This window comes from Cetorhinus maximus, chromosome 6 (genome assembly GCF_964194155.1).
Source record: "Cetorhinus maximus chromosome 6, sCetMax3.hap1.1, whole genome shotgun sequence".
NCBI lineage: Eukaryota > Metazoa > Chordata > Chondrichthyes > Lamniformes > Cetorhinidae > Cetorhinus > Cetorhinus maximus.
Window position 1 is genome coordinate 74,028,153 of NC_135884.1, and position 21,803 is coordinate 74,049,955.

Genomic DNA, 21,803 nt, shown 5'->3' on the forward strand with positions numbered 1-21,803 from the left:
CCCAACTCTGCTTGTTCGACATGGGGAATCTGGTCAATATTGTGACCAGATTTTCTTTTCAGCAAGAAACAGTCACTTCCCTGGTCATTCCATTGCAATTTTTTCAGCACTGTTTTATCATTAAGGCCAGCTGGTATCTGTTTCTTTTATTGCATTTTTATGGCATCGGTACATGTTACATTAAGAAGTGAAAAGCTTCCTGGATTGCAGGTTCTTAAATACTGTGTCTGATGTGAACGAATAGTGGTGAAATGAGATGAGATTTTAATTTTAAGACTCAAAGAAGAAATACTGATATGAATGTGGTGTTTCCTTGGGCTACTTTACTTAATTCTTGACGGGTTTATACACATTTTAAATTTGGTTATATTCTAATGATATTTGGAGGATGATTTCACAAAACAGGCGTATATTCCAGGTCTCCACATTCAAGGACTTTGAAGGGGGCGAGGCAACAGTTTGGAAGAACAGAGGGGTTGGGTGATTTTGAACAGGAAGGGGTCAATAAATGTGGAAAGGGCAGTACTGAGGAAGTGCCAGTCTTTAAGAGAAATCTTCTCCCTATGGCTCGGTGGGGACTGATCATCAGAAAGATCCCTGCTTCATGGTGAGTTTGCTGATCACAGCTGGGGGCTATGGTGAGGCATGACCAATCTCAGTGCTACTGGACAGGGGAGAAGAGAACAGAAACACTCATCAGCCAAGGCTTCTGTTCCTGATTGCTGTGCAGTGACCACCAAAACCCACACCTTTGGCTGGGCAGTGCATATGTATAAAAACCAGGTGAGTACAAGATAGGGCTCCATAGGGCAGGATGTCCAACCTGTGGCCCTGGGACAACCTGCAGACCAGGTTGTCGAAGCATCTGAATCCAGTTTGTGCTTCTATTTCATATTTGCTGGCCTTTTGGGTTTGAAGTTGATGAATTTACAGGTTTGCAAAAAGTGGTTGCCTTGTTAGTGGATAAATCCTAAACAAGAACATCATAAAGTGCTGGTACCAGTAACCTGACATGTATGCAAGTGAATGGAAAGGCCCAAAAACAAAAGCTTGGACATCCCTGTCCCAGCGTATCTGGCGTCGATGGGATGGACTGCTATTTTAAAAGGAGGAAATTGAGTAGAATGGGAGCTGAGAGTTTGGTGAATGCAACATTTGTGCACTGATAAATCTGGAGTTTTACAAGCCTGAAGTACTATTTTTAAACAATGAGTCTCGCCCAGCTCTGCAGCGTTAAAACTAATTTATTATCCTCTTTGCGGCCATGATTTAGTGATGTGGATTAAATACCGGATTTATTTAAAGCAGAAATACTGCAGAGTGTCAGCAGATTCAGTAACTAATCAAATTGCTCCCATTTCAACAAGATAACAAATACCTCCACAATCTGAACCATGGCAAACCCAGCAAAGAAAATTAAATACAAAAAATGCTGGAAAAACTCAGCAGGTCTACCAGGCCTGTTGAGTTTTTCCAGCATTATTTGTTTTTATTTCAGATTTCCAGCATCCACAGTATTTTGCTTTAATCCCAGCAAAGAGAATGTTTTCTTGAAGGTGCATAAATTTCCTCCAAAGATAAAGGATATGAAAAAGAATTCTCTGGATTGGTACTGCTAACTTTAGTTGCAAGATTTGTAATGTCTCACCTTTGTACTCTGGAGTAAATTCTTTCATTTCTGGTGGCAGTGACTCGTAGAACCTCTGCTCTCGACTGATGAGGGGTTTACAAACAGTGTGATCATCATAGCGCATCATACTAGTGTGTCCGCCAACTTGGTGAATGAAAGGCTCCAAGAGTACTCCTTTGCTTCTCTCTGGAACTGTGTTGTTACCATATTTCCCCACTTCCATGGTGTCCAAAAGGCACATTGCGTTACTGGGCCGCAGCTCAGAGGAGACATGGAGCACAGTGCATAGGCCTGGCTTTGCTGGGGGTGTGTATTTGGGCCAGAGGGCCAGCCCCAGGACCAATGAGTATCAGGGAAGAGCAACTCCAAACTCCGCAGCTGTCTTGTGCAATGTTCACTTCTAAAAGAGAAAAGGGAAAAAGGAAAAACTGTCAGCTCACTTGAAACCCAGAAATCCCCTGGCACCTCATCTCAGGCATTAGCCTCTAACCTCTGGGATGAAGGCTGATGAACAAATCCTCTGTATTTGCTGCAGGGGTTCAAAGTGAAATGTGGTTAGGCAATCTTAATCCCATTCCAAGTATAAAACTAATGGGATTCTCGCTCATCAAGAGACCACAGGATAATCTCAGACTGGGGTAGCAGAGGTGTTTTTTGGGATCTGGAGTTGAAGTATGTGGCCAGGCAGCGCAACCCAAGTTTTACTTGATATCAATGTGATGCTGAAACTCAGTGCCCAAAATGGAGTGTGGCCATTTCACAACATCTGTTGCCTTTGTGGATACAAGATTCATAAAGAAAATTTTTTAAAAAGTGGTCAATATTTGCAAACTAGGGCAAATGGGGGCAACATTCGGAAAACTAACATGGACAACAATTGGTGCAATCAGGATCAACTTACAGTCGCAGAACACTTCCTGTATTGCAAATGCCGAGAAAAATCACTCACCCAAACCAAAGTGCCTTTCAAAGCACATTTGGAACACTTATGTCAGAACAATCAGCTCCTCAGATGGTACTGTCTATTTGCTGCGTCAAATGTGGAAAGTGTCCTTTCAGCAGTAACCACATATTAACAGAAGCTGGAGTATCAAAGACCTGTAAATGACGAGTGTGCAGCTGTGACTGGCAAAGCAAGTGCTGATGCAAGATAGTATTAAAAGTAGCACTGGTATTACAACAGGATGACAGCTCAAATGGGCGACACCTGTCTATTTTTAAAAATGACCAGCAAGCCTCCTGTGGAAAGTCAGATGATGCACTGCTTTAAAACGATGGAGTGCTACAACATTCAATATGGAACGTATCATTCTGCTGGAGGAACTGTAATAAATAATCTATTTGTGAGCTATGGGATTCAATACAATTCAATTTGTGACAATGTTAATCCCAGTCTTGAATGAATCATAACTTCCTCCAATTTAACATTAATACAGTTAAAACTGTTGTTTTCAGCACCTACAACTAATTCTGGTGTCTTGCCGCCGATTCCTCTCCCTTACTCTCAGACTGTACTTAGCCATTTATCATCTTTCTATCGAGTTGAGGAAAACTTTAAACTCCAAGCCATTTCCAGAGTGCTCACCTTCATCCCCACTGCTACATCAGCTGCTGAAACGTTTATAAGTGCCTTCTTCAACTTCAAGACCCAACAGCTCTAACGCTGTGCTTGGTGCCCCCCACCCTAATCAAGCATGTTCTGTTAACCTCAGCTAGTCCAAAACTCTGTGTATCTTGACCTACTCAGTTATTTTTAATGATATTCTTGAGCAGCTTGGTTTGCTGCTTTACATTAAAAGTGCTTTATACAAAGGGTAGTTATTGTTTTTATTCCCAGAAAATCAATATCTCAGCACACTCCATCAAATATGAAAGCATGGTTCCAGCTCACTAACCTGGTGAGAACTGCCGCTTCTGACTTTTCAGCATTACTTACAGACAGGGTTTATCAATGGTGTGATGGAAATTCCCAGCAACCCACATTTAATCAGTTTGTACTCTACAACTAGCTCCTTGTTAAAGCTGCTGCTGGCAAGGAGGGCAAAACAAAAATCAGTGGAGGTTCTTGCTTCTGTTTGCTATTCAGCAGCAACGGCTGTTTGTGGGAATTAGATGAGAGAACAGCACTAGGCTCAGCCACGGCGGCGACACTTACTAACTAGATCGAGCTGGTAGAACAGCCACATAAGCAGTGTGCTGGGAAGCAACAGTGGGGCAGGAAAGAAAACTGGAGAAGGCATCATAAAGGACTGACTCAAACTTCAGGCAGACAAACGTTCAAGAGAATTCTTGGTTAAACAGAACATGCCAAGGGGAAAGCAGATAATGGGGGGTAAAACACTCAACTGTTATGTTCTCTTTCGCTGGGATGAGCAATATTGAAAAACTCTGCCTATATTCTGCAATAACCTTGATGTCCAGACAGAGAGGCCAAAGTTCCAGCAATGCCATGACTGTGGTTTACTAACTCAGCACAGTCCAGAATTCAAACCAGAGACTCTGTGGACTGTATGACATAGTGCTACATGAGCTAGGCCATCATACATAGCATTTGCCTGAATTTGGCTCTTATTTTTGAGTCAAAATGTTATTCTGTTTTAACAGCATGTTACAGATTTAATTTCAGAACCATTCTAAAGTTATCATAATAGGGTAACAATGAAAATTATTAATGATCCTATCTGGAATTTTTAAGAGAAATTCTCAGAAAATGAAAACTTAACCATCTTTTAAGTTCCAAGAAATAAAATTCAGTGATTTTTTTTGCAATTTTCAAATCAGTGCTGTCACTAGGATTTCTATACATTTAATTGATCATTCCATGGAATAAGGTATGGAGCTACACTGTGCTCAGAAGGATGGCGATTGATGTACTCACACGGTTTAAGGTGTGCTGTGCTAGTCACCATGCTGCTCCTGAGAAATTCCCAGTACCTTCTGTCTGCATCAGCACCACCTTCTTAAGGGCAATTATGATTGGACAACAAATGATCTTGCCAGCAACATCCACATCCCATGAAAGGATAATAAACATCTTTGAGAGTTCAAACCCATGCTTATCAGTTATCTAATGGCCAGCTAGTGAGAAGTGGTGGTGGGGGGGGGAGTGAGTGAGGCCTTTTGGGAAGTGGTTCCAAAATGACATGCTTAACAATGGAATTTAAAACTGAGCCAGCCCTTAATAATCCCATACTCAAACCGGGCAGCTCTGTAGTACAGGGCCCAGTCTGTCCATTAATGGAATGACTGGGATGATTCCCATTTAGTTGCAGCACACCGGGATCCAATATTTCAGTGTTAGGTGGTCCTAGATGGACAAGCAGCAGCAGCATTCTGAACTGGTAGACTATGTTAAACTCTATGAGTATGACTGAGAACAGAGCCTTTTTTCTGCAGTTCTACACCCAAGCTCTTGATCTGGATTTGTGTAAATGCCCATGGGGGAAAGGAGCACTCCATAACAGAAAAGCAGAAGCTCAATCATTAGATGCAGATTACTCATCAGCCTGAATTAAGACTCAAATATTCTAATGAATTTCCACTGGTCAGGACACCTGATGTATGAAAAAAGAACAGAAATTTGGGAAAGTGCAATCCTCTCCCACCACTAAAATGTATTGCTTTAAGCCTGATTTCCTTTACATGGTGCTGGTACCAGTATGTTAAATGCATCCAAAGGCAACAATAAAAATCATGTGGATTAGCGTTTTAAAATGCAAAAAGCGCTTCTTTCCACTGCAGTTTGGGCATTTCATGCATACAACTACTGCACAACCACTACAAGGCAACCAATAGGGCAGGAATTGACTGCTGTTGGGACCTTGATGTGCACATTTTGGTTGTGGCTTTTCCCTTCAGTCTTATTTCTTCAATACTGGATTCTCGGGGGGTACAAATAACCTTGCAAGGCTTTCTCCTTCAATTATTTATCCAATTCCCTTTTGGAGGCCACTGTCCCATCAGGTAGTGTATTCTGAATCCTAATCACTAGTTGGGCAATAAAGTTCTCCTCCATGTCACCTCTGGTTCTTTTTCCAATCACTTTAAATCTGTACCCTGTAATTATCGACCCTTTAGCCACTAGAAACATTTTCACTTTATTGACTCTATCTAAACCCTTCATGACTTTGCACACCTCTATTAAATCTCCTCTTCATCTTCTCTGCTCCAAGGAGAATAATGTCAGCTTTTCCAATTCATCCACATAACTGTAATCCCTGATCCCGGGAACCAATCTCTTCTGTACCCTCTCCAAAGCCTTCAGGTCCTTTCTAAAGTGTGCTGACCAGAACTGCACACAATACTGGGCCTGAACGAGTGTTTAATAAAGGCTTAGCATACCTTTCTTGCTTTTGTAATCTATATTGTATTTATAAAGTGCAGGATCCCATATACTTTATTAATGAGTTTGTTAACCTGATCTCCTACCTTCAAAGAGTTGAGCACAAACTTCTTTGTTCTTGCACCACTTTGAAAACTGCAACATTTAACTTGTACTGTCTTTCCTTATTCTTCCTACCAAAATGCATCACCTTTCTTCTGGCATTGAATTTCATCTGTCATGTGTTCATCCATTCCATTAGCCTGTCTACATTCTCTTGAAGTCTGTTACTATCCCCTGAGTGTTTTGCCTTCATCATCTACTTTAGAAAGTGCTCTCATTTCTCCTCAAGCTAATCCTGCTTTCTTTCTATAATCTTTCACTCCTCGTCAGTCAATTTTTCAATTGCATTTCCAGTTAATTTTCCCTTATTATTGGATTAAATGCAATGCAGAATCACTTCACCATGTTCCATGCCTGAAATCTTGTCCTGTGACTTTGTGCACCTGCTCAGATACAGCAGCATATCTGCACAACCTATCTGCCAGCATTGTAAAGCAGGTCACATCCAACCATAGTCTTGGCTGCCTTAATGGCAATGATTGAGCCTGATGGTCTTCTCCTATATCCTTTACAGGCAGAGACAGAGAAAGAATTAATACAGAAATCCAGCTCTCAGCTTCTCGAGAGGCTGGGTATTAATACCTAGCCTAAGGTGGATTTTCCATTCAACGAAAGCAAAACATATCATAGAATAACATGGATAACTGAACTGCTGCAATGAGTATCACTTTCAGCGTACAAAAACAGCCAGCCTGACCCTTTAAACCAAAGCGAAACAGAAAACTGCTTCAGTGAAATCAAAGCCAGAGGCAAGCTACAACATTTGTAACTCCATATCCAATCCTACTACTGCAGGATAAATGGAACTGCACATGCTAAGTGAACTTCCCATAACTGCGTGTGGAATAGGCACACAGTACAATCATGATCTTTGACCACTCAGTAAATGAGCAGCATTTTATACTGACCCACTACCCCTGGCACCTATTCAGCCTCACCCCAAAAGTCCAGCATGGAACGGAACCATAGAGTAGAAATGTCACCGTCACCAACAGGTACTTTGCTGAGTTGGCAACTGGGGCGGCAACAAGGGCATTCTAACTGGTCTCGCTCAGTGCTAGAAAGCAGGAAAGAAAAAAAAAATCAGCTGAGGTTTTTGACCTGCTGGCTAGACTGTGATGCCTGATTCAACTGAATAGCTGTCACCATTCACATGGGTCAGAGTCTGTAAGAGATGAAAACATTTAAAAGGGGTGGGTTTACCCTTCTATGTTTTGTCTTACTCAATAGAATGGATAAAAGGTGTTTTTACACAGCAGGCATGTCACAATGATACAGGTGCATTACAAACGGTCAGCGGTTGGTTCTGAAGGCCTCCCTTTTGATCTAATGTTCTGCAGGGTCAGTCAGGCTCAGGAGTTCAAATCTACTTATGAAACTGAACCTGAATCTTTATAATGAGGCAACTACCAGCATATGGACCTGATTCCTAAAAACATACACTCATCTAACAACAAAACAGTTTCAATAACAACATGTTCCACCTGTGGGACCCTCATATGGAATGCTCAGTGATATACAGGATTCACCCCCAACATCCCACTCAAGTGGCTGGATCAGGATTTTTCCTCAATACTGTTGTGTAACACATTCACAGGGATTCCAGTTCAATTCCTGCAGAAAATTGTTGCAACTGTAGAAACTATAAACGGCTGGCCAAATGTCCAGCTCATGTAGAGCTTCACATGAATCATTAAAATTCAAGAGTAAAGAGCAAGCCCAGAAATGAGAGGGGTTCCTTACATAAAGAAGACGGAGGGAATGAACAGCCAATATCAGAAATATACCTGCTTGCCAGCACCTGAAGAGAAAAGGCAAGTTAAGTCAGGTGTAAATTTTGCACTTTTAAAATTTGTTCATGGGATGTGGGCTTCGCTGGCTGGGCCAGCATTTTTGCCCATCCCTAATTGCCCTGGAGAAAGTGGTGGTGAGCTGCCTTCTTGAACCGTTGCAATCCATGTGGTGTAGGTACATCTATAGTGCTGTTAGGGAGAGAGTTCCAGGATTTGGATCCAATGACAAGTGAAGTGACTGTGATATAGTTCCAAGTCAGGATGGCATATGGCTTGGTGGGAAACGTTAGCTTGTCTATTTTCTCCTCAGATGACTGGTTATTTATAATACTGAGACAGTTGTCCCCTCCGGTATCCTGAAATCAAATGTTCTCATTCGGCTGTTGAGGCTAGCTCAATTGAAAATGTGAAAACTGAGATTGATAGATTTTTGTTAGGTTAGGTTATTAAGGGATATAGAACCAAGATGGGTAAATGGAATAAGATACACATCAGCCACGATCTAACTGAATAGCAGAACTGGCTTAAAGGGCTAAATGCCCTTCACCTGCTCCTATGAAGCTTGATACCTCGGGGGACCCAGGTTGCCATTCTTTATGTGCGATCCAAGGCAGCGAACTGTGAAGGAATCACAGTCAACTGAGTCTGATCCTGTTCTCACCCAATGTCTGTATTCACAACTTTCTAGCGACTGAAGCAGAAACACTGGCTTGACTTCTCCCTCTCTGGTGCAGTGATGCTGAAGCCAATTTTACACCATCAGAACACAACACCAATCTGCAACAGTATATCCAGCATCACAAGGGTACATCAGCTGAGACTCAAGCTGAACATTCCTTGCTTTCATTGAAGTGTTTTTGTACAAGCTGCAAAGTGATTCAAATATCTTAAGTCTTCTATGTTTCTGTTATAAAATCTGATTCAGGTATTGTTTTGAAGTACACTAATTCTTACAGGTACATAAACACAACATAAGTTCAGAAACAGTCTTGTGACTGGGATTTCAGTCAAGCTTTGGTGCATCTGTGAGAATTTTGTACTATGTCCAATTGAACCGTGACAATACGGAACAGTATAATGAGGGATTTTCTCTTTCTAAACTTTAGTTGCTGCAGAGCTTACTTTGAGCTGTATAACATTAGGGTAAGGTGCTAGTGGAAAGAGGCACATCACTGATGCTAGGAGCAGTTTGAGAGTGTCAATCAGAAAAGTGCAAATGTAGTTTTTCCTGTCTATTGGCACCAGTCTGTTCAATAAGACTGGTCATAAACATTGAACCACGTGCAGCATGTTAACCAACATCCTAACGCTTTAAAACTAGAATATACCAAACTCTCACACCTGGAACACAGACCTACCTCCCAATCAAGCATGTCACTGGACAAGTAAGATTCCAGTTATCAAATACGTGGCCTCTTGTGATTACTCATGTGTAAATGCAATTGTCAATTTTTATTTTTTATAATTAATCACATTGTAAACTTACACCTAGTGTCATAGAAAGTGACCCTCCGACCTTTTGTTTATGACATCTTTTGCAATCTTCCTTTGCCTCCACCTATCACTGGCCACCTATCCAGCTTCACCTGTCCCAACTCCCTTAAACAGAATATATTTCACCACATTTTTACTTCTCTTTAGATCTGAAGAAGAGTCATATGGACTCGAAACGTTAACTCTGTCTCTCCCCACAGATGCTGTCAGACTTGCTGAGTTTTTCCAGCATTTTTTGTTTTTGTCACAGAAATTGATACTGGTTAGGATTCCTGTGTACCCCAATTTCTGCCTCAAAAAAGGTATTATTTGCAGTGCCCTGGCCCATTAATTGCAGGAATTGTAGAGAAGGTGCAAGGAACACACATTTCTGTCTGCAACTCGGCTCATGTATCAAGACTCTAGGGCCTCCAATGCAATAGTGTTTATCCCTTTAAAGCTAGAAATGAGACAGGCCAGAATGACAAGAATTATCAAAATCAGATCAGAGCATCAGGAATCGTGAAAATCTAAATCAAGTTGTGAAGGACTAAGACATCACACTGTATATTGTTACAAAATACATGTAGATATGCTAATCGTTATTTCTAAAATTTTAAAAACTGAACAAAGACCTTTAAAATGGCTGAAACTGTGTCTGTGACCCCTGAACAAAATAAAACACTTAGCAGTTTTAGGAAAAACTAACACCTCGTTATCTCTGAGGAGCCACTGACGACCCCCAGTGGACTGTACAGCCCAACTTCAAAGAGAGCTATACAAAGGTCATCTGCATTTGATAACGCAGGTTGACCAGAAGGAGAGGGATCATCTGCTAAGAGAAAGGCCCTGCAGCCTTCCTTTCAATTCCTAATGGCTGGGACATTTACTAGTTGTTGGAATCCTGACAATGGATACACATATTTTGACAAAAGACAGAGGTGAGGTGGGAGTCATGTGACATGGGCCTCTGGCTTATGGAATAAGTAACATTGCCTTGCTGAACTGCTCAGTCTCAGCCTGCTGTTTACCACCTGACTAGCAGCCTCACAGAAAAGGAGCTCTGTCCAGATTGAACACCTGGCACCATCTAAACTGCTTCTGTTGGAAGCTCTGTGCCATTGCTTACAAGACTGATTCATCTCTGCATACCTATCTCATTGTGTGAAATCAACACCATGGGAAGAGTGAATTCTACAACATTGGTTTTCAGCCCACCGACATCTGTGAAGGAATACCTCATTGGACTTTGACTCTGGAACCCACATGAAACAATATTTCTTTTCTCTGTGGCCTCTGTTCTGTAAACCTTTCTTTTCTCTATCCCTCTCTTTACTGTCTGAAGTGGAGGGGGACCTTGCAAACCCTCTTTTCGTGTTTTGAGTGTATGCAAACAAACTAACCTTTTGAGTTCATTCCATCTCGAGTTTGCTGTGGGAACACCACTGTGGGAAATACACCACCGCTTATAAACACATTTCTGTTTATGGACAGGTGGTGAGAGAAATTAGTGCTATTTAAATTAACTCCATCCTGTTTGTAACAAAGTACGTCAACCATTTTTCATTCCATTTGCGCAGTTCTGCTCTGCCCAGCAGTTAAAAGTCACACATTGTTGCCTTTTTGCTTGCTCCACCTAATCACAAACTATCTTCTGTAATTTGGTATTTGAAAGCAGGACTGTTCAAATTGTCTCCACTATTATTATGAATTATGAATAACCAACAATGTGTCAAATATCAGGTCAGAGGTATTAAATTCTCGACCACCTTGACAGTTATACGACAGGCATCAATGATGTAAACTTGATCATGTTTGTTGAATGTTCACGTTGACTGGCTGCTGACAATCCAACGTTCAAACAATCACCCACAATGGACAAGAAGCCCACTGTCTGTACATACCCAGCCTTCGTTTCTACAATGAGAAGCTGGATACTTCTCAACTTGCCACTCTGCAGTTCCAAAGAAAACACCATAAACTCTAGCACCTTTTCTAATCATGTTAAAAAAAACCACAATCAAGATGCTGAACCAGCATCAGCAATTAAATTGGTGGATGGACAACATTTTTGTACCATGTTCATGAAAATTGTGAAAAGCATCCTACAGTTCAATCACAGAAGTAAAATACAGCGGATGCTGGAAATCTGAAACAAAAACAGAAAAGACTGGAAATAGTCAGCAGAACTAGCAGAATCTGTGGAGAGAGAAACAGTTAATATTTCAGGTCAATGATCTTTCATCAGACCTTTCATCAATTATAGATTGTGCCTTTCCACACTTGGGACTGTGTCTTGAGAGAGCAGGGGTATACAACATTAGGGCAAAGTGCTGGTGGTTACAGGAAGTAGGAGAAATGTGAAGTAATGAGTAGCGCATGACATGTAGATCAGGGTGAGCTGGAAGACAAATGCTTCAAGATTGGGCGATTTTAGCCAGCATACAAACTGGCCAAGACAGGGAATGGGTTTGCTGATGGGATTGAGATAATTTCCTAGAGCAGCCAGTCTTAAACCCAGCAAGGAAGCAGCAATACTCAATTTTAAAGACTTGTTTGGGAGTACAGAACTTGAACCTTGATGAAAAGAGAGACATGTTGCTGAAGCTTTTCACCTGGCACTCATTGGGACAAACACAAGAATGCCAAGTTTCAAACGATCACAACAATTTATACTACAGGAGGAAAGGGTGCTGATTGGTTGGCAAGTCAATTCCGGTTGGCCAAGGCATAGCCATGAAGAAAACAAAAGGCTAATAGGATTCCCCCGAGGGGGAATTCAAAAAGGCGTAAGGCTTGAACATATTCCTTTTGTCTGTACAGAATGCGTATAAATAATGTTGCTTCCAGCAAACACAAATGAGCCATGTTATGAGCTCAAGTGATTATCTTAAATTGGTTGTTAGGGTATCTATTAGCACACTCCGGTTTGTTCAGCAAGTTCAACCACACCTAGAGGTGTCAGCTGTGGCTCAGTTCATAGCACCCTGGCCTTTGAATCAGAGGGTTGTGGGTTCATGTCCCACTCCCGGAAAACCAAGAACTGTGATTGTACTCGAAAGAGTTGCAATCTGTAACTGTTGATAACTCGAAAGAGTTTCAACCACACCTGGGAGGTGTCAGCTGTGGCTCAGTTCATAGCACCCTCGCCTTTGAATCAGAGGGTTGTGGGTTCATGTCCCACTCCCGGAAACCAAGAACTGTGATTGTACTCGAAAGAGTTGCAATCTGTGACTGTTGATAACTCGAAAGAGTTTCAACCACACCTGGAGGTGTCAGCTGTGGCTCAGTTCATAGCACCCTCGCCTTTGAATCAAAGGGTTGTGGGTTCATGTCCCACTCCCGGAAACCAAGAACTGTGATTGTACTCGAAAGAGTTGCAATCTGTGACTGTTGATAACTCGAAAGAGTTTCAACCACACCTGCAAATGACCTCAAATTACCCTGGAAAGGCAAAGTAATTCAAAAATTTGAACAACAGCATAAGTAAGCGTTTCATGCTGCTACTGTGCAGTAACTATGCGAGTGGTATTTCCCATTAACAGGATGCTGCCGTCAGTCCAAAAAGATGTTTGCCTACCATACAATTGAGCAATGTAGTGTATGAATTTCAGTGCCGGTGTGATGCCAGGTACGTAGTGTGTACCGGCGACTGGCTGATCAAATCAAACAGCATGTTTTCTTGGCTGTTCATATGTACTCAATCAAACGTGCTTGCAAAACCCAAAACAAACCGTCTCCTTTTAAATGTGATTCTGAGAATGGGCAGCACTTGCTGAACAATCCTGAGTGTGCTAATAGCTACACCAACAACCAATTTAAGATATAAGTTGAGCTTGTAATGTGGCTCATTTACACTTGCTCGAATCGAAATACATAGGGACCTATTCTCTGTGTAACAACAGCTATATGTTCAAGCCTTGCAGCTGTTTTGAATTACTCAGGAGCTTGGGCAGCCTATAGTTCCCTGTGGCTTTCTCCATGGCAACGCCTCGTCCATTCACAGTTGATCTGCCAACCAATCAGCACCCCTTTCTCCTGCAGCATAAATTGGTGTGATCGTTTGAAATTTGGCATTTGTCCCAATCAGTGGAAGATGAAAAACTTGTCTCTCTTTTCAGCAATACTCAATTTTAACATGAGACAGAAACAGTCTGATAGAATCATAGAATAAGAAACAGGAGATCATCATTCAGCCCATCGTGTCTGTGCATAGTAAGGGAACAATGATAAGGGAACAGTGATGATGATAATAACAAACCTCAGAATCAGGTGATAAAAGATGATGTGGGCCCATTCACACAGCAATGGTAAGAGTTCAAGAACAGCATGTTCAATGAATATTTTGCTTTTGAGATGATGAGAAAGGAAAAGATCTTGGAGGCAATAGTGCAACAGAAAAAATGTATTGTATAAAATTTTAGAGAAGTGGCAAAACAAATCTCTCGGCCAAGAGGGTTTCCACAGCATGGCATGAAAAGTATTCCAAAGTTTCCTGAACCTCAAGATAATGCCAGATCATTGAATGATCGTAAACCCTCTGCCTATTCAAAAAAGGAAGGGATAAACTAAGAAGTACAGGCCACTGAAAGCGAGAACATTTCTAAAATCTATCAGAGATAGAATAACTAAGTGGAAAACTAATTCGGGAATTAGTATGGTTCTGTGAAAAGCAGGCCATATCTGGTTGAACCTCATACAATGTTTGACAAAATCACCAAGCAGTCCATGTCCAAATGCAGCAAGACCTGGACAATATCCAGGTTTTGGCTGACAAGTGGCAACTAACATTTGTGCCATACAAGTGTCAGGCAATGACCATCTCTAACAAGAGAATCTAGTGTCATCCCCTGACATTCAATGGCATTGGCATTGCTGAAATCCTCACTATAAACATCCTGGGTTACCATTGACTAGAAACTGAACTGGATTGGCCATATAAATACCGTGGCTACAAGAGCAGGTCAGAGGCTAGGAATCCTGCAACGAGTAACTCACCTTCTGACTCCCCAAAGCCTGTCCGCCATCTACAAGGCACAAGTCAGGAGTGTGATGGAATACTCCCCACTTCCTGGATGAGTGCAGTTTCAACAACTAAAGAAGCTTGATATCATCCAGGACGAAACAGCCCACTTGATTGGCATCACATCCACAAACATTCACTCCCTCCACCACCGACGCACAGTAGCAGCAGTGTGTACCATCTACAAGATGCACTGCAGGAACTCACCAAGGCTCCTTAGATAGCACCTTCCAAACCCACAACCTCTACCACCTCGAAGGACAAGGGCAGCCACCATCTGGAAGTTCCCCTCCAAGCCACTCACCATCCTGACTTGGAGATATATCGCCATTCCTTCACTGTCACTGGGTCAAAATCCCAGAATTCCCTCCCTAGCAGCACTGTGGGTGTACCTACACAACATGGGCTACAGCAGTTCAAAAAGGCAGCTCACTGCCACCTTCTCAAGGGCAACTAGGGATGGGCAATAAATGCTGGCCTAGCCAGCGACACCCACATCCCATGAATGAATAAAACAAACTAAGGTGGGGGATACAGAAGACTCAATAAATGTTGTATACACTGATTTTCAGAAAGCATTTGATTAGGTTCCCTACCAGAGAAAGTCAATTAAAGTCGACTGTGTGTAGGCCACCTAACTTGCGACATGATGGGAAACCAGATGAAATAGGAGGTTGGGCAGAGGTTAATGGACCATTCTACAATTAACGAGCAATAAAGGGATGAGAGTTGACATCCCTGGTTTTCACTCTTGGATTTAGGAATACACAGCAGTATTTCTAAGTTTGCAGGTTATGCTACTGGAAAAGGTAGAGTGACAAAGAACGCAGAACTGCAGAAGGAATACACAAAAGCTTTTTTGCAGGGATGGTCTCTGATTTATTTTTTAAATTTTCAATCCATTATACAGGGCTTCGTCAAGATTGAAAAGAGTGGAAAAAAAACACGGCAAATCAAACAGCAATCAATTAGGTATCAGCATCCTTGGAATGTAAAAGAGGGGGGTAGGCTTAGGTATGGGGAGGAGTTTGAGAGGGAGATATTACTTTTAAAGCCAAATGTGGTGATATATAATTCATCCGTACACTTCATTCCATTATTCATTAGGCACAACGTTGTTCCCTGATTCAGATACTCTCAATATAGATTATCCACAAAAATGGACAAGCACATTTAAGCATTTAAATTACCTAAATGTTTTCTAGAAGAAGTGGTGGCCATGGCTCAGTTGGTAGCATTCTCACCCAAGTCAGAGGTGGAGGCAGTGTTTAACTAGCAATCCAGAAGTCCAGGCTAATGCTCTGGGTACATGGGTTCAAATCCCACCATGGCAGCTGGAGGAATTTAAATTCAATTAATAAATGTGGAATATAAAGCTAGTCTCAGTGATGGTGTCCATAAAATTATCATTGATTGCTATAAAGACCCATCTGGTTCACTAATGTTCTTTCCTTCTTTAGGGGATGAAAGCAGTCATCCTTACCCTGGTCTGGCCTACATTTTACTCCAGACCCACAGCAATGTAGTCGACTCTTAACTATCCTCTGAAATGATCAGTTCAAGTGCAATTAGAGATGGGCAACTAATGCTGGCTTTGTCAACGATGCCTACAGTCCATGAAATAATTTTTTAAAAAGGTGTGTGTTTAGGCCTCACTCCAGAATTTAAGGACATAATCTAGGCTGAAACTTCAACAAAGCACTGAGGCAGCTGCTGCAGTTGGAGATGCCGTTTTTCAAATGAGATGTTAATCCGAATCTGTCCTCTCAGGTGGAATTTAAAGATTTCATGGCACTGTTTGAAGAGTGGGAAGTACCTCTGGTCAACATTGCATTTCCAAATACCACATTTCAAAGAAGTAGGTCATCATTTGTTAAGAGCTTTGGGACATCCTAAGATCGTAAAAGATGTGATGTAAAGTCACAAAGTTATTTCTTCTACCAGTCATTTATTTTGAAAAGACTGCATCTGGTGGTCTGCAGCTGCAGTACTGGGCACAAAATAATCGACCTTGACTTTAGCTCTGTAAACAGAACAGCTCATACAAAAGAAAATACCACAACTTGCCAGCTCAATTTTGAACATTTTAAACAGAAAAACAATACTACATCTCGATCTGGAAAATTGCCTGTAACAAATTGTGCAACACAGATCAGAAATCTGTCTATATTTCAAACACCATAACCCCAGAAATACGTGCATCATGCCACCTAAGGATGTGTAATACTCTCTCATTTCCAACCCAAAGTTCTGCATTGACATCAACTATATTTGTAAGGGCACTGTTTACTTATATGCAAAAGGATCTGCTGTTGCTGAATATACTGAAAACCCTTCAGCAGGACAGCTGATCACATAGTGCTGCTAACAATCTCTACTGAAGCTCTGAGCCCAACAAAAACTACAATTACATGCAAGACATGCTTTGGAAGGCACTGAAAGTTTGGTCTGCGTAATATGCTTTTACGAATAGTTTCCTTTCTCACAGGATCGCTATGGCCACATTCAGTCTACTTACTTTTAACTTACCCAGACAAAAAAGCTGCTGGCAGATCCGAGCCCTCAATCAGTCAGCTCTCAGTTGCTTCCCACACACTTCTCTCAAGCATCTGTGAAACTACAACTGTGCACACGATGCCAGCATGAACTCCTTTCCCACAATAATGACACGTATGTCAGTCATTAGCACATTGCAAAGCACCCGCCCTCCCTGCTGATTACACACATCTAATGCTTGAAACAAATGAGTAAATTAGATCAGAGAAAGGTAGCCTAGCGAATCAGCAGTGTGGCTTGAAAGACCACAAAGGTGACCCAGCTAAGAGGCTTTATTGCTATAACAAACCAGTTGCTGGGGATTAAGTGCTTTGCTGAAAAAGATTTTCACACTTTAAATCTTTTCCATAAGTGCCGACTTTCCCCCTTCCAGCCCTCCCCTTACCTTTTCTCATGAAACTTCAGTTGCTGGTTTATTAATCTCCAGAAATTAGGGGTTGAGTATTAAACATAAAATTCGATCAGAGGAAAGCAGCCCTTTGACTCAACTGATCACAACTTTGGGGAAATATCAATCCTACTCTCTTCACACGACAGCACCAGCACAACCTTAACAATAGCCCCTGAGTTCAAGATCAACACCATCACATAACATTTAAAAATAACTTTCATTTACATACAGCTCCTTCACAATCTCAGAATGTTCCAAAGCAGTTTTACTTTTTGAAATGTAGTAATTTCATTAAATAGGAAATGCCAATTTGTGCTCTTCCTCAAAATAGTGTTATACATGATCTTTGACATCCGCCTGAGGGGGCCAACAAGACCTCGGTTTAACAGCTCATCCAAATGATGTTATCTCCAACAACGCAGTCCTCCCTCAGGTGCAGTGCTGAGTTGTCAGCTGAGGTTTTGTGCTTGTCTCTGGAGTGAATCGTTAACTCCTGACCTCAAAATCAAAACTCATAAGAGTGCTACCACTGAGCCACAGCCGACACGTAAAAAAAAAATCAGAACCTCACCAAAATTCCTGTATTGCAACCAATTGCGACTAATAAAACACAGCTACAGAGCCAAACAAAGCACGCTGCCTTTTTACTCCATTTCCTTGCAAGAGACAGTGACTACAGATTTCCCCTACCTGTGGCCAGGGCAGAAGATGAAAATAAGTGACCCAAGCATGACAGTACAGTGGTTATAGCCCAGGCCTAGGCACTGTGTTCAGAACCATATGCAGCAAGAGCTGGACAACATTCAGGCTTGGGCTGATGCGTGGCATGGAACACTGGCACCACACAAGTGGTGAAATGACATGAAATTCATGAAGTGACCATCTCCAACAAGACAGAATGTGACCATCTTCCCATGACATTCAATGGCATTACCATCACTGCACCCCCACTTAAATCATCCTGGAGGTTGCCAGTGACCAGAAACTGAACTGGACAAGCCACATAAATACTGTGGCTACAAAAGCAGGTCAGAGGCTGGGAATTCCACAGTAAGTCTCTCCTGACCCCCCAGAGCCTGTCCACCATCTTTCAAGGCACAAGTTAGGAGTGGATGGAATACTCTCCGCTTGCCTGGATGACTGCAGCTCCAATAACACTCAGGAATCTCAACACCATCCAGGACAAAGCAGCCCACTTTGCAGGCATGCCATCTACCACCTTAAGCATTCACTCTCTTCATCAGCAACATACAGTAGCAGCAGTGTGTACCATCTACAAGATGCACCAAGGTCTCACCAAAGTTCCTGTGACAGCACCTTCCAAACCTGTGACCTCTACCATCTCAAAGGACAAGGGCAGCAGATAAATGGGAACACCACCACCTGCAAGTTCCTCTCCAAGCCACATACCAGCCTGACTTGGAACTAAATTGCTGTTACTTCCAAAATCTTGGAACTCCCTCCCTAACAGCGCCGTGGGTGTAACTACACCATGTTGACTGCAGCAGTTCAAGAAGGCAGCTGACCACCACCTCCTAAAGGGCAATTAGGGATGGGCAATAAATGATGGACTAGCCAGTGACGCCCACATCCTGTGAAAGGATATATTTTAAAAATCCCAATGTGGAAAATTGTGAATGTGCTTTCAGTAAATCCAGTAATTTCTGGCACTAGAAAGCTCTTGGCTTGCCATTAAGAACCTACCGGATCACAAATGTCCTTGAAAGAAACTTGCTATCCCTAACACGGGCTGGCCTATGTGACTCTTAATGGTAGATTTTAACACCAGTAGGGCAATGACGGATGGGTAGTAATTGCAGCCTATATATTAAAAAATAGAACTACCTTCCCCAAAGTACTAATAGGAGAAACCTGGGAACAGGCAAACTGGCTAGTTCATGACATCACAATGGTGAGAGGGTGCGGGTGAACCTTAATGTTATTACCCATCATTCATCTGATGAGTCACTGGGCCATTAAAAAAAGCATCAAAGCACCTCACCAATTCCTCAACAAGAATCTAAGGAACGCTTCACATCAGCTTACAAGATCTCAGTTTTACAAATCTATTAACTTTTCTAAGGGATGTGGTGGGCAGATAAGTGTGCTTCTAGGACCCCCAAGAGCTATCCTGGCAAGAGTATAGCTTCTGGTACGGCCACTCGAGACAGGTAGGCTGAAAGTAGGAGCCGGGGTGGGGTGGGTGCTGGTAGTCAGACGAACAAACTGTCCAGGTAAAAAATGTCTTTGGTTATGGAATGAGCCAAGACAAACGAGTCTCTTTCAGAGCAGCAAATAGAAAAACATCCACACTGGAGAAGCGCAATCTGCTGAATGCAAGGCAAGGTGATTCTCCAATCAGAGTCAACTATCTTACTCTCTACTTCTTGTGTAATCCAGGGAGCTCTGACTTTGCTTGTCTACCTATCCCCTGTGTGGGAATGTATCTCAACTGTACCCGAACCATTTCCTTTTTAAGGCAATGGGGAGACTATGTGCCCAAGAAGCAGAGATCTCCTTTAAACATTTTTATATTTTTTACATAAGCATACGTGTTCCTAAGTGAAGATCCTCTGCAATCTGAACTAATTTTTTGGAGTCTGAGATCTCTCTGTAGATTGTTAAACAAGGGAAATCACAAGCAATCACACAGCAGCCATCTGCGAGCAGGAATTTGAACACTTTGAAAACAAACACCAAATGGAGGGAGTAAACCTATAAAACTGATTGACTCCAAGCAGGCCATCCTCCTGTGTGACCATGGTATACAGTAATCTGTGACTCTCACAATGCAGACTTTCCAGAGAAAAGCCAAATCTTCAAAAAAAAAGTCTAACTTTGGATATCGCACACATCAACCTCTAAAATACTATTCATAATGCACACTGCTCCTTGCTACAAATTCTACATTTTTAAGTTGAAGGCCTCGCCGCCGTTTTCCTAACCAGAGGAAATAGTCATCAAAACTTTTTATAGGTGCATTACACTGAGGATGAAGTGTCATACGAACTTGAAATGTTAACTCTGTCTCTCTCCACAGATGCTGCCAGACCTGCTGAGCTTTTCCAGTATTTCCTGTTCTTACACTGAGGGTGAAACTGATCTCTCCTTGCAGGCATCCAGCAAACTGATAAAGAACTGGTCAAACTTGCCTAGCGAGGTGAAGCACGTTTTAAAGTCAGTTAAAAACAATTCATATTTAAATTGCATCGCTACCACAGTAAAACATCCCAAGGTTATTCAAAGAGCACAAACATAGACAAAAATTGCCAAGCTAAAGAAGGCAACATCACAGGTGACCCAAAAGCTTGGCCATAGACGTAGGTTTAAAGCAGTGTCTTAGAGAGGTCTCAAAATGGAGAGGTTTATGGAGGGAATTCTAAAGATGGAGGCCCAGATGGCTAAAGGCATGACCGCCAATGGTGAAGCAAAGGAAGTAGAGGATGCACAAGAGACAGCAGAGTTGGAGAAACAGTGAAATAAAAACAAGAAAATGCCGGAAATACACAGCAAGTCAGGCAGTATGTGTGAAGTGAAACAAACTTAACATTTTGGGTCAATGAATGCAGAATTCCTGGAGTTTGTAGGGGTGGAGCAGGTTACTGAGATAGGGACGGACAAGCCATGGACGGATTCAAAGACAAGGATTAGAATTTAAATACTGCGACATTAGTGGGTGGGGAGCCAATGTAAGTCACTGAGCACAGAGGTGATGGATGAACAGGACTTGGTGCAACTAAGGATAAAGGAAGAGTGTTGTAATAGAGGTGGAAATGGGCAGTTGTTGTGACACAGATGATATGGGGTCAGAAGCTCAGCCCAGGGTCAAAGAGCATGGCTAAAGCTGCCTGCAGTCTGGTCCAGCCTCAGACAACTGCCAGGAAAGAGGATGGAATTGGTAGCTAGGGATTGGAGTTTGTGATTGAGGCCAAAGTCAGGATTTTCCTGATCTCCAAAATGGAGGAAATGTCGGCTCACCCTGGACTGAGTGTCAGACAAGCAATATGACAACACTGAGACAGTGGAGGTGAGAAAAGGTGTGGAGGTGAGGAGAGAGGTGGTGGTGAGGTAGAACTGGGTGCCGTCAGAGAACATCTTACCACACGTTTCCAGATGATGTCGCCATGGGTGAACAAGAAATAGGAGGAGGGTCAATGATGGATCCTTGGGGGCACTCAGAGTTAATGATATGATGGTGGCCATTGCAGGTGTTCTCCAACTATAACTGGATAGGTAATAGTGGAACCAGGAGAAGGGTGTGCCACCCAACTAGTCAGCAGAAGAGAGGCATTGAGGGGGGTGACATAGGCAATTAAGCACATCACATTGCTATGGTGCAATCACTGAAGTGACCTGGTAATGGTTTAACACACTTGGCGTTATACTTGCATTCGATTGTTTTAGATATTACTTGTAAGGAAATAAATTAACAATCCAACTTTTTTCATCAACAACAACAGGGGCAGACACTGGAAACACTCAAAGGCAGGAAG

At 42.2% G+C, this 21,803-nt stretch overlaps 1 protein-coding gene across 4 annotated transcripts in view; it reads right to left on the reverse strand.

The window, feature by feature from the left end:
- ip6k1 (inositol hexakisphosphate kinase 1) overlaps window positions 1-21,803 on the reverse strand; it is a 94,016-nt gene that overhangs the window by 61,937 nt on the left and 10,276 nt on the right. Inside the window, exons 1-3 of one of the 4 annotated variants that reach the window (XM_078543857.1) lie at window positions 16,893-16,911; window positions 7,013-7,131; window positions 1,649-2,030 (exon numbers count right to left, since the gene is read on the reverse strand). In XM_078543857.1, coding sequence (XP_078399983.1) covers window positions 1,649-1,871 — 223 coding nt within the window. In that variant the 5' untranslated portion in view covers window positions 1,872-2,030; window positions 7,013-7,131; window positions 16,893-16,911. Of the gene's footprint in view, window positions 1-1,648; window positions 2,031-2,579; window positions 2,653-7,012; window positions 7,132-16,892; window positions 16,987-21,803 lie in introns of those variants that run through there. The other 3 variants (XM_078543860.1, XM_078543859.1, XM_078543858.1) reach the window with 3 other exon arrangements.